Source organism: Bos indicus x Bos taurus, chromosome 8 (genome assembly GCF_003369695.1).
Source record: "Bos indicus x Bos taurus breed Angus x Brahman F1 hybrid chromosome 8, Bos_hybrid_MaternalHap_v2.0, whole genome shotgun sequence".
In the NCBI taxonomy this organism is placed as follows: domain Eukaryota; kingdom Metazoa; phylum Chordata; class Mammalia; order Artiodactyla; family Bovidae; genus Bos; species Bos indicus x Bos taurus.
The window spans coordinates 8,796,986-8,820,946 of record NC_040083.1 but is presented as its reverse complement, the minus strand read 5'-3'; the positions used below and the strand labels follow the sequence as shown (position 1 = coordinate 8,820,946).

General features: G+C 41.3%; 1 protein-coding gene across 3 annotated transcripts in view; it reads left to right on the top strand.

Moving 5' to 3' along the window:
* The window catches only part of MSRA (methionine sulfoxide reductase A), a 383,749-nt gene that overhangs the window by 171,579 nt on the left and 188,209 nt on the right, over positions 1–23,961 (top strand). For 2 of the 3 annotated variants that reach the window (XM_027549006.1, XM_027549008.1), the window contains exon 3: positions 11,537–11,656. The exons of the other annotated variant lie outside the window; for it this stretch is intronic. In XM_027549006.1, the coding sequence (XP_027404807.1) occupies positions 11,537–11,656 (120 nt within the window). The remainder of the gene's footprint in view (positions 1–11,536; positions 11,657–23,961) is intronic. 3 annotated transcript variants of the gene reach the window in all.

Below are 23,961 nucleotides of genomic sequence, written 5' to 3'. Positions count from 1 at the left end.
AGCTGTTGAACATATTTGTCAGGCCCTGATAAAATGGACTGCTCACTCTAACCTGGCTTGGTCTCCAGCCTTGTGTTCACCTTCACAGGAAGAGCGTGTTTCTCCTGAATCGGTGCAGCTGTCCATCTGTCATCGATTTTCCTCTAGTCCAGCTAGCAACCACTTGCTTTCCAGCAGCTGGGAGGACCATGATGCTTCCAATGAGCTGGTTTGTGAAGCCTATAGGCTTTCCAGTGCTGACATGGCCAGGGTCATCCTGTCCAGGGCACCACTGCCTCATCAGCCCATTCCTGGGGAGTGGTTGTGGCTCCACTGTCCTTGAAGGGGCCCAGACACACTGTGCACACTCTGAGGAAAGCACATGGTGAGCAGATTCAGAAATCTGTGTAGTGAGGAAAAGATGAAGATGCTTGTAATCAGCTTGCAAGAGGAGGTTCATGGAGTTACCAGAGCCTGCAGATGGCCAAAGGGTTGAAAAGTTGTCCTGAGGAAGAGGGGCTAAATTTGTCCTGTATGACCTCACAGGAGAGCATCAGAGCGAAGGAGGGAGCACTCTAGGGTTTTGGCTCAGTGGAGGAAAGAGCTTCCTAAATGTCGTTAGATCTACAGGGGTGGACTGGACTGCTTCAAGGTTAATGGCAGTTCAACTGTTTGCCATGATGCTGAGGAATGTGTTAATAATATTAATAGCAGGGTCTTGGGACTTCCCTGGTGGTCCAGTGGTTGAGACTTCGCTTTCCAATGCAGGGGTTGCAGGTTCTATCCCTGGTCAGGGACCTAAGAGCCCACATGTCCTGGGGCTAAAAAAAAACACAACATAAAACAGAAGCAGTATTGTAAAAGATTCAGTGAAGACTTTAAAAATAGTCTGCGTTAAAAAAAAATCTTAAAAAAAAATACCAGCAGGGCCTTTAAGCTACTTGAGAGATCAGGTCCCTTACAACCTTGGAATTCTCATTCTTGAATCCTCTTGGTGAATAAAGATCTACTGCTCTTCAGAGGCTATTCCCAGGGTAGAGGGTGAAACACAGCAACGTGTAGAAAGACCTGGGAGCTGCATTCATCATGGAACAGCAGCACAATGTGTCTATATGGACATGTTTTAAATGTGGGAAGAGACTGCAAAGAATACTTAATAAAACTAAAGCAGTATTAGGAATGACGTGGACAGAAGGTAATTAACTGTTACCAAACACTGATAATATCAATCAGATTCTGATTGCTGTATGGTTTCTTGTGTTAAAATTGTATAGTTTTCAAGTAAAAGTTGTGATACGTAAAGCATCTTACTGAATTATTTAATATGATGTGTGTGTGTGTGTGTGTGTGTGCGTTCAGTCTCTCAGTTGAGTCCAACTCTTTGTGACCTCAAGGACTGTAGCCAGCCAGGCTCCTCTGTCCATGGGATTCTCCAGGCAAGAATACTGGAGTGGGTTGCCATGCCCTCCTCCAGGGGATTGAGAAGTTAACAGGCAGGAAGGCCAGGGGTCTCCAAAGGGAGGAAATAGGCTGCAAGTGTCTCTTAAAATTCTTTGTTGCTATGATGACACCTGGTTCCACCTGAACTTAACCTTTCTCAAACCTTGAGCTAACCAATACATTTTTCTTACGGAAGTTTTTTTTTAAGCTGTGTTAATGAAACTATGTATTTGCTTTGGAATTTGCCTTTCTTCAAAATGGTTCCACCTAAGGCTAACTTTTGGCTGATAATAGCTCAACAAACCAGTATTCATATCAATTGTTTTATGGCCGGGGGATGACACACCTCATGCCTTCCTATCTCAAAAATGCATATTGTGGGAGAGGGGCCTGGTGAAACTCCCTCAGCCTTGAGGTGTCTCTCTTATCTGATTAATAACTTTTTAACAGACATAAAACAGCTTGCTAAAACTAGCAGGGGGCACTGTCCACCCCGCTTCTGATGTCTATGTCAGAAGTTTTCTCTGTCCCTTTTTATGCTTTAATAAAACTCTGCTATACGAAAGCTCATGAGTGATCAAGCCTGGTCCCTGGTCCCGAAGTTAAATCTTCTTTGAAGACCATTCACCGTAAGCTATCAGGCCCTTCCCAATCCAAGGATTGAACCTGTGGCTCCTGCATTGCAGGCAGATTCTTTTCCGCTGCACCATCTGGCAAGTCCCAAGATTCTTACATGTTACCTACTCATGATTTTAAAGAAGACAAAGAGCAAATTTGAAAGTGTCTGTGATGGAAATTGACTTGAAAGCAGTGGGTGGGGTGAGGGAGCGGGGCTGAGGTACGAGGACAATTGAAGAGGCAGCAGCTGATCGGGACTAGGATGGTGGGGGCAAAGGGGTGAGGGTGAGGGGCTGGACCCCAGGAAACTGCTGAGGCTGAGGCAAGTGAAAGGGAAGAATAGCAGAGACTCCCAGATTTCCTATGAAGGGTCTAGGAAAATGCCAGTAGCATTAAAACAGAGACATCGAAACGATGCTGGCTTGCTTGGTCAATTAAGTGTTAGATGTTTTGAATTCAGGATGTCAGGGGGCCTTCCAGGTGGAGATAACGCAGGAGGGAGTTGGAAATGCATCTTTCTAAAGCTTTCTTAGCTGGGTGGTCCGGGGTTAGACCTATGGGTTCAGAGCCATTTCCAAATAGATGATATGTGGTTTGAACCGTATAGAAAAAGCCTGCTTTAAAGGCATAAAAAGGCAAGTGTAAATGTGGACCTTACAGCAAGTTAAAAACAGGCAAAGTGACTTTGTGAGCTTGAGCTGTCAAACTGCAAAGGAGCTGAGGAAGATGGGGAGCCTGTGATCTCAGGAGTAGGAAGGCTGTGTCTCTCTTGCTGTCCTGTCTGACTTTCTGAGATCCCTCTCATGGAGGTAGCTCTGGAAATGACTGGGAACATGGCTGTGTTCTGAGTAATGTCTAACGGTAGGGCAAAGAGCTGGAAGAGAGGAAGCATTTGGATAAAATGTGAAAGAAATATGGATCACAACACATGTACTATTTTTTAAGAGACATAATTTCTGTGTGTTTACTTGGCTGCATCAGGTCTTAGTTACGGCACGCAGGATCTTTCGCTGCGGTGCTTGGACTCTCTACTTGTGGCCCTCAGGATCAGCAGTTGCAACGCGCAGGCTTACTTGCTGCACAGCACGTGGGATCTTCCCAGACCAGGGATTGAACCCGTGTCCCTGCATCGGCAGGTGGATTCTTTACCCCTGGGTCACCAGGGAAGTCCCAAAGATAAAATATTGTTTAAAGAGTCATTTTGTTATATTCTGTAAATGACACCTCTTATGCTCCAAGTATCCAAGGTTCACCTGTCTCAACAGATTTCAAAAGAACACAATAAAGACCATGTTCTCTAAGTGCAAAGCAAAAAATGAAGATACAGTGTAAGAAACAGGCCATATGTTTGAAAGCTAAATTTTATACCCTTAAGTAATCCTGCGTTAGAAGGAAGTAACTTGGAAATTATAAAATATCTAGAAAAGAGCGACGAGGAAAGTACCACATATTTAAGTATGTGGGATGTATCTAAAGCTTTAAAGTTGTTTATCAGAAAATAAGAACACTTGAAAATAAACAGCCTAAGTATTCATATCAAGAAACTAGGGAAGGAACAGACTAAAAGTAAACTGTATAACAAGATAATTGTAAAGAAAGAGCAGATGTAGAAAACTAAAAAAAAGGGGAGGAATCACTGAAAGCCAAATTTTGTTTTGTGATGAGAATGTCTAAAAACAGAAATAGAAATAGGACCACTTGAATAAACTCATGGCAGTGAAGCAATCAAAGTTTTTCCTAATGCCTCCCCTCTCCTCTCCAAAGACACAAGGTCTAGGGGGTTCAGAAAGGTTTATTATAACTCCAAGGACCAAATAAATTTTTCTAATGCAGCGTTAAATAGGAGAAAAAAGAAAAAAATGTTAACAATCCATTTTATGAGGCCAATATAACCTTGATTCTAATTGTGGACAAGGTCGTACAAGGAAATAAAATTATGACATATTTTCCTTACAAACATAAATGAAAACATTGAAGTAAAATATTCATAAAAGTATTTCTTTCATATTAAAAAGCATTATGAGTAGGTAAGGTTTATTGAAGGATGGTTCAGAAAAACTTATAAATGTGATATATTACTTTGAGAGATTAAAAGGTTTGGAATCTCTATGATCTTCTCAAAAGGATGCAAGCATTGTTAAAACTCAAAACTTATTCACGGCATAAAGCTCTTTACAACTCGGAATGGAAGGAAATGTTCCTAACCTGAAAAAGGATATTTGCCGAAAACCTGCAGCAAACCTCATCCTTATTGGAGCATTCTCACTAGCATTAGGATGAAACAAGGCTTTCTCCTGTCACCCCCATTATTCAGCCTTGTGTGGAAGGTCCTAGCCAATGCAATAGGATGAGATAAAAGAAGGACAATAATGATTGGACAGGGAGATACAAAATTGTCATTTGTATGAAGTATTATATAGAAAATCAAAGAGAACATGGAGTAAAACCATTAGAACTAGGAAGAGAATTCTTTAAGTTTTCTGAGTGTATGAAAAGCAAACTAAGATCAGCGGGTTTTATATATCCCAGCTCTAACCAATAAAAAGGTATAATAGAAAGTTTATAGCAGTGACACAAATCGTAAGATACACAGAACTGTATGTAATAAAAATATATAAGACCTTTATGGAGAAAACAATAAGATGGTATTGAAGGACAGCCAAGAAGACCTGAATAAATGGATAGCTGTATTATGTTCATCGACAGAAAGAGTCAAGAATAGCTTTTTTTAAATTTTCTTTTCTTTCTTTTTAAAGTTTTTCCTAATGCCTAAAAAGAAAGAAAAGAAAAGAAAAAAAGAAAATTTTGAAGACGTGTGAGATAAGAAGACTTGCTCTACCAAATTAGTATGCCTCATTAAAATTCAAGTGATTGCAACCCCTGATCTTTCCCTACAAACCATCCCCACCCACACTGTTCTCCACTCAAACCAATAATCTTAGAACCATCCTTGCCTCTCTGTTTCTCTCAAACCCTGCTGTCGGGAAATCCTTTTGGTTCTACAAGATGTATCCCACATCTGATCATGACACGTGACTGCTCTCTGGTGTAATCCACCATCATCTCTCACTTGGATCACAGCAGTGGTTTCCTCCCTGCTTCTCTGCTTGGTCCACTCCAGTCTGTTCTCAGCAGAGAACAGCCAGAGTGAACCTCGTGAAACATGAGTTATATAATTTCCCTCTCCTGCTCAAAACTTAGCCATGGTTATCCATTTCATTCAAAGTAAAGTCCAAAGTCCTTACAGTAGCCCCCAAGACCCTGTGTGATCCAGCTTACTGCTGTGTATCTCACTGCTTCTGCCAACTCCACCCATCATCCTGGCGTCTTTCCTGCCACTTCAGACATTGCAGGCATGTTCTTAGTGCCTTTGTGGTGATGCTTTTCTATTCCAAGAACATGGGAGAACATGTTCTTGGAATATGTCCAAGAACATATTCCTATGGCCCAGAAAACTGAATGGGTGACCTCTTCACTGCATTCAAGTCTTTGTTGCAGTTACTACCTCTTTGAGGTTCACCCCAAAACCTTATTTAACATTGCACCTTCTCCAGCATTCCTGATCCATCTGACCCTGTTCAACTTTTCTTTTTTTAAAAAAATAGCTCCTTACCTCTAACTTGCCATATCACATGCTTATTTATTATTTATACTGTATATTATCTGTCTTTTGCCACCAGAGTATAAGCACTGTAAAAGTTAGGCTCTTTGTTTTATTCATTCATGTACTCCAAGTGCCTAGAGTACTTCTTGACACCTGGTGGGCAATGAATAAATATTTGTTGAATACATGAACGAAGACCAGTGTGTTATTTGTACAGAGTCGGTCGTGTCCAACTCTGTGCAACCCCATAGACGGCAGCCCACCAGGCTCCTGTGTCCCTGGGATTCTCCAGGCGAGAATACTGGAGTGGGTTGCCGTTCCCTTCTCCAATGCATGAAAGTGAAAACTGAAAGTGAAGTTGCTCAGTCGTGTTCGACCCTCAGCGACCCCATGGACTGCCGCCTACCAGGCTCCTCCATCCATGGGATTTTCCAGGCAAGAGTAGTGGAGTGGGTTGCTCATGCCTTCTCCTAATAGACAAATGAGTGGAACATAATATATAGCCCAGAACAGGATCACTCAAAATGATATAGGATAGAGATGAGATTAGAGATAAATGAGGAAATAATAGATTATTTAATAAATAATAATTTATTTTGGATACTTGGTTATCCATATAGATGGATGCAGTTCCAAGAGGGAAGTGTATAGTGATGAGTGCCTACATTGAAGGAAAAGAGAGATCTCAAGTAAACAGCCTTACTTTACACCTTAAGGATTTAGAAAAAGAATACTCTAAGACCAAAGTTATCAGAAGGAAGGAAATAATAAAGATCAGAGCAGAAGTAAATGAAATCGAGAGTAGAAAGACAACAGAAAAAAATAATTGAAACAAAGGGTTGGTTTCTTGAAAGAGAAAAGAAAATTGACAAACCTTTAGCTAGACTAACCAAGAATAAAGGAGAGAGGGTTCAAATAAACAAAACTCTAAATGAAAGAGGAGACATTACAACTGATACCATAGGTATGGAGAAAAGGGAACCCTAGGGCACTGTTGGTGGGAATATAAATTGGTATAGCCATTATGGAAAGCAGTGTGGAAGTTCCTCAGAAATTAGAACTAGAACTACCATATAATCAACTAGTCCCACTTCTGAGTTATATATCTGAAGAAAACGAAATCACTGTCTTAAAGAGATATCTCTACTCCCATGTTCATTTCAGCATTATCCATGGTAGCCAACAGATGGAGACAACCTAAGTGGCTATCAACAGATTAATGGATAAAATGGTGTGTTGTTGCTGCTGGTGCTAAGTCACTTCAGTCGTGTCTGACTCTGTGTGACCCCACAGACGGCAGCCCACCAGGCTCCCCCGTCCCTGGGATTCTCCAGGCGTGTTATTGATGTGTGTGTAAATATATACACACACATAATGGAATAATTACTATAATAATAATGATAAAAACCATAAAAAGCCACTAAAAACAGGAATTCTGCCATTTGTGACAACACGCTAGAACTTTCAGGCATTATCCTAAATGAAATAAGTCGTACAGAGGAAGACAGATACTGTATCATTTCACTTACATTGGAATCTAAAGAAACCGCCACATTCATCGGAACACAGAGTAGAATGGTGGTTTCCAGAGTCTGTGTGTGGGGGATAAAAAATTCTAGTGATGAGTAAATTCTGGGGATCTAATATTCCCCATGGTGACTATAGCTAATAATACTATATAATTGAAAGTTGCTAAGAGAGTAAGTTTTACATATTCTCACTACAAAAAATTGGAATCGTGTGAGGTGATAAATGCGTTAACTAACCTTATTGCTTTAATTATTTCACAGTATGTTTGTGTGTCAAGTACGTGATGACATTCTTTACAGTAAACTTACATGTCATATGTCAATCATATACCAATAAAGCTGGAAAAACTTTTAAAAAGTTAAAAACATACCATAGTACCACCCATAGTTTTGCCAAAGGATGAAATCTGAGTGTGGATCACACCTCTGGATCCAGCAGCAAATTTGCAGGAAATATTAAGGATAGAGGAACAGGTTGACTTGCACCAGGAGAATGCAATTGGCAAAATCTACACTGTGGGAAATTCTGCAGGTCAAGTGGCTTGAGTTTTCTTCAGTGGATAAAGGATTAGAATGGACTGGGAGCCTGTCCACTGAAAGAATTTTAAAGACATAATCAGATTTTTTAAATGAGTAGGACCAAACTGTAGTATCAGGATGGATACCTAGAATGATAAAATGATAAAAGAAGCATCAATAAGTAAACACTATAAAATTCAGACAGTGGTTAGCCTTGGGGGAAGAAAGAGAGTTGTGATTGGGGTGTGATGTAAGGAAGGTTTCCTGGGGTGGATGGCAAATTCTAAATTTTGAGCTGGGTGGTGGTTACTAGACTGTTCGAGTATAATAACACACTGAGTTGTGCATATGTTGCATGTGGGTTTTCTGTATCTGGTTTATTTATAATAAAAGGTTAAAATATAAAATATTTTAAATAAAACATATTTTAGATGATATTCGTGTTGCTTACTAGACCCATAAATTCTGAGACATTCTGCCATAAATAAACCTCTCTTTGTTTAAACACATACATACTCAAAGGCAAATAAAAGAATGCTTAGGTTATACTGGAAGCCACTAGATAAAACATCTGATTGCTTCAAGGAGTTTTATTCTTACAGCCACCCCCATCCTAAGTTAAATACCTTTACAGAAATATCAACCTTGGTTATATACCCTGGGACATTATTTCAGCCACGCCCCTCTTGGAGACCTTTTCCCAGATGGAGCTAGTTCATTCTCCTTGCTATCAGAGTTCTTTTCTTGATCCCCAGTAAACGAAAAGGGGGGTGGGTAAATATTTCTCTACCTTCAGTAGATTTTTGTTTGGTCGTTTTAAGTTTTATGAATCTATATCATGAGGATGTAGTGAAGACATAGGAGATTTAGACTCTGGGGGCATAGACAGTAGGACTGTAGACGACGATCAGGGTAAGCTGGCTGCTAAAACAACCTGTTATAGACCCTGTGTGGGCTTCCCTGGTGGCTCAGTGGTAAAGAATCCGCCCACAGTGTGGGAGACATGGGTTCGATCCCTGTTCCGGGAAGATTTCCTGGAGAAGGGAATGGCAACCCACTCCAGTATTCTTGCCTGGAGAACCCCATGGAGCCTGGAGGGCTACAGTCCGTGGGGTCACCAAAGAGCTGGACACGACCTAGCGACTAGACACCAGCACCATACCGTGTGTGGAGAATACTGAAGGCGTGCAGTACTCTTTCGTACCATCACGCTTAGTCACTGTGAGACACAGAAATATTTTCTTCAGCAACTCCTACAGACTACTAAACTTCGGAGGCTCAGGTGCCTTCAGCTTGCACACTGCCCATCTCCTGGATGGCTCTGTGGCCTTTTCTGTGCAGTGGTACTGCCCAGCTCCTTTTTCACCCGTCTTTCTCCAGAGATTCCCTGTCGTCATTCCCGTGACCGATCATTTTATGTGTCAACTTGACCTGGCTCTGGGATGCCCAGAAAACCTGTGAAGCGTCATTTCTGGATGTGTCCATGAGAGTTTCTGCAAGAGCTTAGCATTTGAGTCAGTACATGGAATAGATCAACCTCACCAGCGTGAGTGGGCATCATCCAGTCCATTGAGGGGCTGCATAGAACAAAGCAGGAGACGGAGGGTGAATTCACTCTGTCTGAGCTGGGACACCCATCTCCTCCTGCCCTCAAACATCAGTGCTCTGGTTATCAGCCTTCAAACTTAGACTGGGATTCACATCATTGGATTCCCTGACTCTCAGACTTTCAGGTTTGGACTAAGATTATGCCTTTCCTGGGCCTCCAGCTTGCAGACTGTAGCTCATGGGACGTCCTTGCCTCCATAACTTAGGATCAAATTCCTCATAATGAATCTCTCTATATAGATCTGTTTAAATCCTGTTGGTTCTGTTTCTTCAGAAAACTCTGACTAATATAGTCCCCTCATCTCAGAAATGCAATGAAATAAAATTAATAGTGAATTCTTGTTCCAGAGACTTGAGGATGGTCAGTTTTTAGGAATACTCAGTAAATACCTAGTCATATTCACTCCTGCATTGTAGGCAGATTCTTTACCATCTGAACCACCAAGGAAGCCCAGTTACATTCACTAGTAGCAAACAATTCACTTGTAAACAGAAAAAAATGATATTTAGTGGCATGTAACTCGAACAATGCAGATGCTTATTTTTTCTTTGAATTGTTTGCTTTCCTTTTTAAAAGGTATGTATTTTTGTTTTTAAAGTAATGTGAACCTATTATATAAGAACTTGAAAAAAAATTGTGTATTCTCACCACTGTAATATAATCATGATTATGATTTTATGTATTTCTTTCTAGTCTATTTTGGTATGAATATTTTTTCATAGTTATAATAAGAACACGCCTATAATTGTCTTATTCCCTTTTAAATTTAGCTTTGGGTTAATTATGATGCAGTTATATACATATTTCCATATTGCATTGTTACCACAACAGTAACTTTTTACTGCATTAAATTTCATCATTTGGCTCTATCATATTTTTTAACTTAGCCTATTTTCGGTTAGTATGTTTCCCATCACATTTGAGCAAGTGTATTTTTGTATAATGTATAACATCATGCACATTTGGTTTTGGTTGTTGTTGCTCTGAATTCTTAAAGTAGAATATTAACAAGTGTCAAGAATTTCACTAAACTTCTAATTTTTCTTTTAGCTCTGTCATCAAATCTAACAGATCTAGTGATTGTTAAAGCAGGAGGCATATATTAATTTGATAACTGTTGTTCTACCCAATATTTTAATTATATATGACTTAATAAAGCCAGGTAAACTTGAGTAAGGCAGTAATCTTGTTTACGTCTAGAAATTGACCACAGAATAGTTGTGGAAGTTTAGAAATTCATGGTAGAAAAAGGAAGGTTCTTTATCTGGAGACAAGGAAATGTAATACAACATTTTAGATGAGTGTAAGTATGTGCATTCTTGGGAGGTAGGTCTTAGTTTTCATCATATATTCAAAGGAATCTAATACCTAACCACTGGTGTGAGCACATGTGTGCTAATTGAATGGAAAACAACTTTTGTGCCTTTATTTGTTACTCTCTTTCCCTGCCTTCCTCTGTCTCTTTCTTTCTTTATCATATTCAGTAATTGAACTCAGAAAAATGTTCTTTTTGGTGAGCAGTGATTTATCACATGAAAATTTCTAATGAATTAAAAAAAATTTCAAACTGAACACATGTGTGAAATTGTTAATCAAATACTGTGTCAATCTGTTTTGATCTGGGGGATGTTTTCCCATTTAAATCAGTAATTTAGTGTTACCTTCCTTTGTTAGAATTTTTAAAGAAAGCCTGACCAGGATACTGATCATTAAATAAATTTCTACTGTTCCTACAACTTATTATGTTTTGACAAGTCCATAATGAATGGAGTGTGGAAATCATTCATCAAATCCAGTTATCCTTTTGCTATATTATTTCAAAAGGTATAACTTTACAAACTATTAAAATTTGAGGTTTTTTTAAAAGTTTTTACACAACTAAAGCAAAGAGGATGAGATGATTAGAAAGCATCACTGACTCAATGGACATGAATTTGAACAGACCTGGGGAGATAGTGGAGGACAGAGGAGCCCGGCATGCTGCAGTGCATGGGGTCAAAAAGAGTGAGACATAATGACTGAACAACACTAACAAAAGCAAAGAGACATTCTGTGAAAACAACCTTAAATTAAATTCTTTATAGACGTTAAAAACTCTACTTCTTTAAAAGATAAAATCTTACTCATGTTTGATTACCAGATAACAAGAAGAACGTTTTCCTAGTGTGACAGAACTCCTGATATGCAATGACTGCCTTGTTTTTAATAAAGGACTAACCAGTATCATGTTTTTCTTAGGAATGGGCTGTTTCTGGGGAGCTGAAAGGAAATTCTGGACCCTGAAAGGTGTATATTCAACTCAAGTTGGTTTTGCAGGAGGCTATACTCCCAATCCTACTTATAAAGAAGTCTGCTCAGGTAGGAAGACTTTCCGGACTTGTCCCTGCTGGCAGGTGACAGGATCTTCAAAATGGAAATATATTTGGCAAAACTAATACAATTATGTAAAGTTTAAAAATAAAATTTTTAAAAAAAGATAAAAAAAACAAAAAACAAAATGGAAATAAATTTTTTGTGTGTTTTTTTCAGTTTTCTCTTGCCCATTTCTATAAATATAGTTGCTGACCTTTCACTTTTTATATTCAGAAAACAATAGACTTCCTACAGAACGTGCCATGTAGCTTTTCTTGCAGAAGAATCACCCTGAAACGTAATCTCTAAAATGATCATTTGTTACCTTATGATTCTGTGGGTCAGCAATTTAGACTACGTTCAGCTGGATGGTTCTTCTGCTGATTTCATCTGGGTTCATTCATGGGACTGCAGTCGACTGTTGGGTTCCCTGGGTGCTGATTGGTCATCAGTGGCTTCATCATATATTGGGCAATTTCTGCTGCCATCACCTCTTCTTGCCTAGGGTAATGAGGATGATGAGTATATCTTCAGCACCCTGGCCTGGGTAAATTCACGCGATAGTGGATGCAGAGTAAGAGAGAACAAGCGCCATTCTGCTAGTACTTTTCAAGTTTCTGTATCACATTTACTATGGTCCCATTGACCACAGCAGGTCACATGGTCTAGCCTGGAGTCTGTGTGTTTACAGGGTGATGTGAAGAAATTGGGACCGTTACCGCATCATTCTATCACCTGGGACAAGAATGTCATCTACCAGACTTCTTTCTTGAGGGAAAAACATGAAAAATCAGGCTATACTGAGGGAAAGGCAAACTGTGGCTTGGAGGCTAAATTCTGCCTGCTGTCTGTTTATATAAGTAAAATCTTTTTGAAACACAGTCGTTTGCTCTTTGTTTATGTTATCTGTGAATGTTTTCATGCCACAGTCTCAGAGTTGAGTGGATGCCTCTGAGACTGTATGTCCTCTGAAACCTAAAATGTTTATGATCTGGACCTTTACAGAAAAATATTTGCTGACCTGGATAGGCAGATGCTTCCATGACATCCTCTATCTCAATTACCAAATCGTCTTTCTGGAATTTGTTTTGTTTTATTGTTTCTGGCCTTTGAAGATTTTTTGTCTTTCTGCCAGCTCCAGGAGCATTTAAAACGTATTATTTTTCTATTTTAAAACTTTATTTTTCATTTTTAAAATAAAAGTAGTATATATTTAAGATGTAAAATGTGATACTTTGGTATACGTAGTGAAGTTATTCTAATAATCAAGCTAATTAACATACCCATCTCCTCACAAACTTTTTTTAATGTGTGATGAAAGCACCTTTGATCTATTCTCTTAGACGATTCCAAGTATATAACACTGTATTAAGTACAGTCACCACACTGTACATTGCATCTCTAGAACTAATTTGTTTTACATGAAGGAAAGTTTGTACGCTTTGACCAACATCTCCCCATTTCCCTGGTAACCACCATTCTACTCTGCTTCTGTGAGTTCAGTTTTTTTTAGATTCCACTTCTGAGTGAAATCGTATAGTATTTTTTTCTGTGTCTAGCTTATTTTGCTTAGCATAATGTCCTGCAGGTTCATCCATGTTATTGCACATGGCAGGATTTCCTTCATTTTTAGGCTGAATTATGTTCCATTGTGTATGTGGCATGTCTTCTTTTTCCCTTCACTGACAAATACTTAAGATTGTTTCCATACCTTGTCCATTTCAAATAATGCTGCAGTGAGCATGGGAACCCAGATGTCTCTTTAAGACGTGGATTTCTCTATCTTTGTATATATACCAAGAAGAGAGGTCATTGAATCATATAATAGTTCTGTTTTGAATTTTTTGAGGCACATCTATACTGTGAAACACATTTTTTAAAAGAATATTTTATTTACTATCTTAAACAGTTCTTAATAGAGAGAGTTTATCTAGCATATAGTCCATCACATTGACAGAAGTAGGATTTTTAAAAATATGTAAATAGTTTTATTGTTTAAAAATAAAGGTTCACATTGGTGTTATCTGTGGAGGGCCCTCTCAGCTCTTTAAGGGCACTGAGGATGAGTCAGGGAGGAACTGGAGTGTAGGAATTTGTTCAATAATGAGCATGTTGATGTGTTTGCTACAATATGAATTCTGGTTTTGATGTGAGATTTGAACTGTGCAACTATGAAATTATCATAAAAATATTCCTATTCTTATTTTTCTTCCTTCTGGAGAAGAAGTGAAATATTCTGATTGATGTTGAGAATATAGTATATCAGACAAATTTGTTAATGGTTAATCTTCTTTTTCCCTTTGCTTCTGTTTCAAAATGAAACAGCTTATGCAGAACTATAAATAGAGAGATTCAGATGAACCCTGGAGATTGCCCAGGTGTATCCTCTTAAGTCTTAGGAATGGAAATGAATATATTCCTTCCTATAATTGCAGACACAACTTAATAGCTTAAGAGAAAAGGTTGCTAAGATAACATCCAGATATCTTCTGCTTATATTGTTACTCTCTACCAGCAAAATGTTAATCATCAGTTAGAATATTGTGGTTGCTGTTTGCTCAGACTCTCTCCAATTAAGTTCTTCACCATAAGAAGAACAACATGATAATTGCCCTTTGTTGAGTTCCTACTGTGTGCCAGACACCATTAAGTAGCTTGTGCTCAGTCATATCCAACTCCTTGTGACCCCATGGACTGTACCCCTCTAGGGTCCTCTGTCCATGGGATTTCCCAGGCAAGAATCCTGGAGTGGGCTGCCATTTCCTTCTCCAGGGGTCTTCCCGACCCAGGATTGAACCCGTATCTCCTGAGTCTCCTGCATGGCAGGCAGGTTCTTTACCCTTGAGCTACTGGCCAAACATTGTACAAGAGCTTTTTTCATCTTTGCTTTTTTTTCCATCCAGTCTTTCAAACAGCCCCATGAAGGGTCTCAGTTTCTGTTTTTCACGAAGGGAGTGTTGAGGCTCAGAGAAAATAAGTGACTTAGCCAGGGTCATAACTCCCAACCTTTAGGTCTCAGCTCAAAACTGATGCCATTGACCATGGTGTAAGTCACCCAGCTGTCATCATGGCCCAGCCATTTCCCATTCACCTATTCATGCTTCCCTTCTTCCCACGTTTTCTTTCATGTATACTTTTGAACCTTTTGGTATGCTTTTTCATGATTACTGTAAGGAAAATAGCAAGCAGTCTTCTGGGTCTTGGTGATGTTTGCAAGGAAAAAGGAAAAAAATCCCTTTTAAGATATAGTTCATGCCGACATCTGGCATGTTACAGAGGCCTGTAGCAATGGTGAAATACAGAAATCACGGAGGTTGGTAAAGAACTCTCTATTTGATGTGAACACTACCTGCTAAGTTAGTGGTGGCATTCGGAAGCATGGTTGTCATAGAAACTTGCTCCTGATTGGGCAAAGATAGTTATAGGGTTTTTTCCAGACACAGAGGGAGAGATGATTTCTTTCCCCAGGCTTTTTGTTGTTGTTGTTGCTGTTGTTGTTGTTCTGATCATGAAAGAGAAAAACAAAAATGCATAGAGAGGCTGTGATGGAAAGGTCCGTCTGGCCCAGAAGTGATGGAGCCTTCAGATTTGTGGGAATAGCAGGGAAGGAGAACAAGCAAGGTCCCCAGCTAGCATAATTATGGTAACCAGCTAATTAAAGGTTTTTGACCAAGGAGAGGGATGGGGGAAACAGAGAACAAGCTGTAGTGGTTGGGCCTCCCTACTGGGGCCTAGGGTGCTCAAAGCCTTGTTGAACAAGTCAGCCCTGGGTGGGTCTGCCTTGCAGGAGAGAAAACCCCAGGCTCTGATAAGATGTATAATCATTGCTGAGGTTTCATGTGAGAGAAATACTAGTCTGTGCTTTGGTATTTGCATTTATTTCAAATTGCTTACTCTTGTGTTTGCAGTTAGGCTTGGAAGACATTGGTCACAACCAGGAGTCTTTTTAAAGATATTCCTTCCTTCCTTCCTCCCTCTCTTTCTTCTTTCCTTCCAGAAAAGAAGCCTAAGGACCTGGATTGTTTGCCAACCTCCTTCCCTCACAGAGAAGGACACCTGAGTCTGAGTTGCCATTGGATTTCTTGGGGCAGGTTCCAGAATTACAGGGCTCACACTCAGGAAGGGGTTCTCAAAACCCATGAAATTAGCTCTTATTCCCTTCTGCCATGAACGATCACCTTGGAGGTGCTTCCAGCAGTGAGAGCTTGTGTCCGAGCTTCCACGAGTATTGTCTTGATGAACAGATCAGTGATCACAAACCATGGAACCAGAACCACTTTATGAAGTTGGTCATGCCCACTTGCTAGTGGGTATGCATGTGAGTGTGAAAGCAAGTATGTACCCAGACAGGCTGTCTATTAATGTCTGACCAGTGGATTTCTATGTGGTTATTGATGGGCCAGCAATTCAGAAACCTGAACTGGAGTTGTGCCTCGGCATGTGGAAAAGACCTGTGCCTTCTAGTAAGAGCCAGGAGAGGAGGCGGCCCCCATGAGGCCATTCATTAATGATTCCCCAGCGGGTCTGTTACGTGTTGGGTGATGTGTGTGCATCTAAAGCCTGACACACGTAGAAGATCCTTGGGGAAAACAGTTCCTTGGGCGTTTGCAAAGTTGCCTTTTAGGAATGAAATAAACCTGTAACGCATCAGAGCTGAGATAGGCAGTCTCTTAGAAGAGAGCTCGGCTTCTGGCTCTTCAGGACCTCCGAGTAACCTGGAAAAGGGGAGGTCCTGCTGCCTCCCACCCCACATAGGTTGCTCCGTAAGGTTTGGCTGAAGGAAATGGCAACCCACTCCAGTGTTCTTGCCTGGAGAATCCCAGGGACGGGGGAGCCTGGTGGGCTGCCGTCTATGGGGTCGCACAGAGTCGGACACGACTGAAGCAACTTAACAGCAGCAGGTTCCCAGAGCCTGAGGCCATGACACTTTTAAGTTCTATCACTAACTGCACTTGATCTGATCAGCACTCTGTAGAAACTTCTCATCTTTTGTCCTCCTAGGGAGGTTATTTACAGGAAGAAAGAGCAAGGAGACAAGGCCAGCCAGATAGTTCTAACGCTCATTTCCAATTCAGTAAGATGCTATCCTGAGACGTATGTGTCAGTCGGTTGTGAGTTTAGTCTACACAGGTCATTCTCTCTGTGTTGGATTAACCTTGTTAAATTCAGTGTAGAAATGGAATTTGGCCTTCGAAGCTGAGAGTCGGGAGCCTGGTCACCATGATTTTCCAAAGGCTGTGGTCTTTGCATTTCCTTACAGATCCCCTGTCCCTCACACGTGTCCATCATTTCATTTCAACCTGATTTAAGAGTGACCACCCTCCTGTAATAGGCACTTAAACTTCCCTTTCTCAGATTCATCAGTTGGCGCTGGAGCTCAGAGACTGAGAAACTTGCATCTGCCAGGTGGTTTTTTTTTTAATCTGTATTTATTTGTTTTATTTGTCTTTATTTGGCTGCACGAGGTCTTAGTTGTGCCCCTCAGGATCTTTAGTTGTGGCATGTGGGAGTTCAGTTCCCTGACTAGGGATCGAACCCTGCTCCCCAGAATTGGAAGTGTAGAGTCTTAGCCACTGTACACCAAGGAAGTCCTTGCTGGGTATTTTAAGCCTGAATTCTGAGTCCTCTGCGAGCTGGCCACCACCAGCTCCTGCACCAAGAATCCAGTCTCAGCTGGGATGCAGGGTAGCATTGCTCACAGCCACTGTTAGGCTGCTCTTGCTCATTTGTCTGGTCCCCATCCTTCTGTTCCTAAAATGATTTCCAAGGATTCATTCATTCACATGGTGTTCCTTAACAGCTGACTATATGCCTGGCACTGGAGAACCCGTAAAAGCCTGGGAGGGCACAGCCAGGAGGAGCCTCAATTTCATGTAGGCTTTCTTGTATGAATTAAATTCACCATTCATTGGGAATGTACCATATATGCAAGACATTGTATTAGGTACTCTGTATCATTGTATGTGAAACAGAGTTGAAAAATGCTAGTACCTGTCTGCCAGAATTCTTTCTCTGTAGTCAGATGAAAGCTTGATCTTTCACATTTAAAGAGTTGTGCTGACCCTGGTTGTAGACACACACACATACACAAATACACACATGCATACTCACACAGATCGCACACTTGTTATGCAAACCAACTGATTAACTGGCATGCTGTTGCTTTCCTACGTTGATTTTAGAAGTAATTGAGCCATTCAGTGTCTTGAATACCCTGATAGAGAATTATCCTTACATTTTATAATCACGACGACACAGATGAAAATATGAAAAGACATTCTGCCATGGATAAGCATTCTGGGTTAATTTCAGTGCATTAGCCTAATACACAAATAACCCCATTTCTGGCAAGAAAACCCAGGATGTTCATTCACTGGGTAATATCTTTTCGTATTTTGCTTACAGATGTTCAGAACAATTCCATGTTCATTAGTCTATTCAAAAGCTTTTAGAAATCTGCACAGCCAAGTGGCACCAAACCCAGAAGCATGAAAGAGGCTGTACAACTTTCTCTCATAAGGGAGATCTACACAGTCACCACGGAAACTCAAAGGCCCAGACATTTTTCTTTATCATCAGAAGACTCTGGTGGATTTTCACGCGGTGCATTTGGTAGAAGTCTTGAGCAGGTGCCAGGGCTTGGGAGGAGCAGAGATTGGGAGGGTCCTGTCAACTCCCACTGCGATGTCCATGCCAAGGCCATATTACTCTTTATCCTCAAAGAGTTGCCTTTCTTATAAAATGGGGGGTATTGCTGATCTATGAAGCCCATAGAGTTATGGTGAGGTTCTTATTTGAAAATCAAATCATGTCATATTGGGAGTAGCAAATCCAGGACATATGCTTTCTGTGACTTCAGCTCTTGGGCATATTAAAGATAAAAGCAGTGGGTCAGGAAGCGTCGCTTGGCAGGGTCATGGGCTCAGCACACGGAATGTGCTCATGACACAACAAACAAAAGCCGATGTTTTCTTTTCCTCTTCTGTGTTCTCAGGAGGTCATATCCAACCCCCTCTCCACATGCAAATCCTAGTTTCCTCCATGCTTAAGAGCTCTAACAAAGCACTGAGTAATTTTCCCACTAATAGAAGAAACTCAATATGCTTTTTTAGTTCGACTTGATTTCTGAAGTGTTTGGGTGGATGTACATGTCTGTGTATCTTGCGTGAGATTAATGACCCCATTCTTTTCCAAAGTAGTAATGAGTTCTGTTATTAGCAGATTTTACCAAGCAACATAAAACTCTTTCTTAATTCCTTGCAGACTACATTAAAGCTCTCTTTAGTGCATAGTTAAGTCTTATTGTACTCTTTTCAGTGTCAGTCAAGGTAAATTACTAAGTTATTGACATGTCCCTGAAAATGCAAGAATTCTGCTCTTCAAGTTCTTGCTATAAGCAATTTGATCACTTTCTGCTCCTTTTATATTAGACGTAATATTAACCTTGAACTTGTAGTAGGCAGGATGAAAATGCTTACCTCTCTCAAACCACCAGGCAGAAAGCAAACCCTGAGGTTGGGGTCCTGTGATTCCTAGTTATAACCCCTAGGACCAAATACAGGCTGTCCATTCATCATGGCCTTTTAAGTGAGGATGGGAATCAAGATTTCAGAATGGATGTGGCTGTTGAGTTTGAAAATGTTAAGATTTCGAGAGATCATTATTTTTTGTCAGCTAAGTCCTGGTTATCATTTCAGTGAAGCTAGATTTTGTTTTTTAAAAAAATCGAGCGCTGGGATTTTTTTACCAGTCAGTTCGTATGTTCTGAGACCTGGATGCTCTCAGGGCTGAGTCTAGGAGCAGCCAGGAGCAGAGCTGAGGGTGTGACAGCAAAGCCCACCAGAGCCTCTCCTGTTAACCTGTATGCTGGCATCTCTCATTTCCCTCAGCCTCGGAACAAAAAGGGAAATCATCCGACCAGTGGGTGTTACTGCCTCGCCCTCTTTCAGAGCTTCCCTAGGTCTGGTTTCCAGTCTGGGCTGTGGACCTGCAGGGCCTGTGGAGTTGGGAACTGTCTGCAAATTGATTTTGTCCACCAACCAGTCCCGAAGGCCCGACGAACCCTCTCTCTCACGTCTACTCCTGATCTTCAGTCTGTAAGAGAGATGACATTGTGAAGATGAATGACACATTCGTGCACTCTTACTGAACTCAGAGAAGCTTTTGGTCCTCACAGTATGCTCTTCACCCCTGGCTTCCAGAACCAGAGCGCCTGTACCTGGGCAGAGGCTTGACAAAGTCACGTGGTCTCTCGCACTCACACAGCCATGGAGCCACCATGCTAACAGGCTGTCCAGAGTTCCCAGGGTTGGAACACGGTAGACTTGAGCACCCTTTGCTAGAGATATTTCGAGTTTGCTACAATAATTCAATCCAGCAATTAAGCATCACAGAGGAGGAGAAAGATATTTCTATAGCTTCAAAGAGCTGACAGCTGGCAAGCACCAAAACAGGAGGCAACACAAGACCTCGGCTCCTCAGGCTCATAACCTTCCCTCCTTGCTGTGTTTAGTGGCCGAGGACACCTCTGTATTATTTTCTGTTGTTTGTCATTTACGAGGAGAGTTGATGAATGAATTTTGATGCTTTATAGAGTCTCTGAAGATATTGTATGTTCAGTATATTCTTCTTATGTCCTTGATGTTTTCATTTTCTCTAGCTTGTTTGACTTTTCCATCACCTCTCTCCTTGAGCAGCTTAATTCACAGTTGGGAACAGGTGTGGTGGTCAAAGGTCAATAGACCGACAGACTCCAAGTAGTTACATGTGTCAGTATTTCGGCATATCTGATGTAAAATTTGAATAGGCCATTTAAATGGAGAATAAATGAGAAGGAACAATAGTAAAAACATTATACTCATCCAGCACTAGAAATAGGTTGTTCTTTCATTATTTTGGGATTATATTCTCAGAGATTTAGGAGGGAGATGAAGAGGAGTTTGCTATAGCAAGCAGTTCTTGAAACAATTGCAAAAGCAATTGATGAATATGCCCGCATCGTTATTTTCAAATCACATCTAATGGAGTCGTAATGTAATATGAGGAAAAAACCCTTAGAGGGGGGTTGAGCTGTTCGAGGAGTTTTATGTAATACTTTGGGTCTTAATTACTTCATAATGACTAACAATTTTTAAAACTTGAGAATGAGGTTTCTTTCTTTCATTTTTTTTTTTTTTTCGTCTAAGTGACATCAGAAATAAATATCTGGGTCAGTTGTTGCCCCATCTGCCAAGGTAAAACTGCAAGGGACTCTCATGAAAACACGGGTGCCCATGGTGCAAGCGACTCGCCTGGTAGAAACAGGGCAGCTTCGGAGAGGCCACTGCTCTGTGCCAGGCCAGCCTCGAACTTGCTGGGGCCTCGTCAGCATGAGAGTCAGTCACAGGTCACTGAGTCCCCTCAGCCGTGGGCCAGGCCCTGCTTAATAACCCCTGCTCTCTGATGCATGGAACTGCAGGGTCCTCTGAGGGTGCTGAGAGGCAGGGCTGACCTCAGGCTCTTCAGTCTGCACACGGGAGCCAGCCCCCTGGCTCTGCGGCCAAGGCTTTCTGGGGAGAATGCTCACCCGCAGCAGGGTCGGACCCTCTTATCTGTAGTTGTCTCCTTCCTCTTCTTCTCATCGTATTCTCTCCCTACTTCTCCTTCCCTCCCTTGTTTTTCTCTTTCTTCCCTCTAGTTAATGATAGGATGCTTTTTTTTACTCCAGTACTATTAATGTTACAATAGTCCTAAAAAAAGTCACAAGAACTAGTAATGTATATGGTGCCCATCTTAGGTTTAGGACAGTTTATAACATAAAATTCTCAACAGATATTATTATAATTGTTGTTGTTCAGTCGCTCAGTCGCGTCCGACTTTTTGCGACCCCATGGACTGCAGCACGCCAGGCTTCCCTGTCCTTCACCATCTCCCGGAGCTTGCTCAAACTCATGTTCATTGAGTCAGCGATGCCATCCAACCATCTCATCCTCTGTCGTCCCCTTCTCCTCCTGCCTTCAATCTTTCCCAGCATCAGGGTCTTTTCCAATGAGTCGGCTCTTTGCATCAGGTGGCCAAAATATTATTATAATGGTGCTTATATTATTCCTGGTTTATACAATCTGTGAAGCATTTCCAGTGACTGAGCTTTGTTACAGGTCTGTGAATGGGGTAGCATTGTCGCTCCTGCCTGTAAATGTGCAAAGCCCTCTGGAGCAGATAGTTACTCATAGAGTCACCCACTAGATAGAGGTCCTGCCATCTCTTCTGATGGCATTTCCTTTGAAGAAAACAGAGTTTATTTTTCAGACCATCTCCTTCTAAGCTTTTTCTTTATCCATTTCCAATAAATGCATTTTCACACACCTTTCTTGAGAATTTTAGGATACTTCAGAATATATTAAGTGAGGAAGTTCTTGTAGGAATAAACTAGAGTTTAGCAAATGGTATATTTAAAAATTTCTGATAGTCTGAAACTATTTAGGTGACCTATATAAACATGGATTTCTTTTTCTTTTCATTGAGCATATCTTAGAGGTCATCTGTTTCAGTGACTGGTAGGGCTTTTGATAAGCATTCAAATATTTTCTTCTGTTGAAGATTTTGCATAGAGGTCTATTATTAAAACACGATGTCCAAGATAAATACTCTGATTAGTGGGGGAGGGGTGGGCTCCCTCTACACAAGGGTTTCCCAGGTGACTCAGTGGTATAAAGAACCTGCCTGCCAATGCAGGAGATGTGAGTTCAATCCCTGGGTCAGGAAGATTCCCTGGAGAAGGAAATGGCAACCCACTCCAGTATTCTTGCATGGAAATCCCATGGACAGAGGAGCCTGGCAGGCTACAGTCCTTGGGGCTACAGAGTGTTGGACATGACTGAGCAACTGAGAACACATGCTCCCTCAACACTGTCCTTGTTCTTTAAGTCAAGAAGATGCTTCCTTGGGGCCAAGTTGGAAAGAAGTTGAGGAACAGGGACAGCTTCACTCTGGGCTGAAACATACACTGAAAAGGCGAAGACCTCCCAACCACATTATACACTAGAGGAGAAGACCTCCTGATACTTTATGCACTAGGGAAGAAGACCTCTTGACCACATCACACATGAGAGGGAGCTCCCCTTTCTGACCACAGTATACACTCATGCCTGCTTTAAGGCTACACACTAGAAGTTACAGAGTTCCTGGGATTGTCAGGGAGACCATCCAGAGATAAAGTACTGGAACATGTTCAAATGGGGCCTGGTATCCTCTGCCTTCTCAGAAGTGTAGTTAGGTGCTGAGATGTCCCCAGGAGCCTTAAGAGTAGACATTGTTGTGTGCGTTCTGAGTCTTGAGGCAGAGGCCCAGAGCCTCCAGTTTCTTCTAGGCATTTGTTTGTGTCCATTTTCAGTTTCAGCTCTGGCGCCCTGAGCATGTTGATTTTAAAGCCTTCCCTCCCCTTCTCCTTCTTGGAGGTAAGAAACCGTTGGCTGCTGTTGTACCCAGTCCGCGGTCTGCGCAGCTGCCTGGCTGCTGAAGGGGAGGTTGACAAAAAGTCATAGGCGCCTGAACTTGTGCATCTTTGCGCACAAGAAAAAGAAAACTCTGTCCGCTTGTTTAAGGCTTGTTGGTTTGTGTCTGGTGACTTGAAACTGCTCCAGGGAAAACCATCTGTCCACCTTGGAGAATCAGGTTATAAACGGGTTAAGCCACTTACTTGCAGGTGAGGTCGGCATGGGAAAAAGCTATCTGTTTTTGGCTTTTTTGGCTCTAACAGTTTTTAATTAATAAACTTTATTTTTTAGAGAACTTTTAGGTTCACAGCAAAATTAAGAGGAAGGTACCCATATACACTCTGCTTCCACCCCACGACTTCCCCTTGTTCCCACCCCCTCCATATGGTGCATTTGTCACAGTTGAGGACCCTACAGTGACACGTCCCTGTTACCCAGAGGCCCCAGTTTACATTAGGGCTTACTCTTGGTGTTGTCCATGCTGTGAGTTTGGACAGAGGTACACTTGTATCCACCATTGTAGTGTAACACAGAGTAATTCTTATCTTCCATTCTCCGACTTTGCAAATTGTGGCTGCTGCTCTCCTGGGTTTTTCTCTTTGGGTTTGTAGCTTTGCTCTGCTCCTTGGTGTTCCTGACATTGGTGCTTCAGGCTCTGCCTGCCTCGCCCTTACCTCGTGCATGGATGGGTGGCTCTGTTGCTCATGGTTCTGCTTTGTTATACTCAGATAACCTCCACACAGAAGCTTCAGAAGGCAGTGGCAGGGGTGGGGCTAGACCTGTTTCCCTGAGATTCTGTAAGATTTGGAGGTTCAAGTAAAGAAAAAGACAACCTCC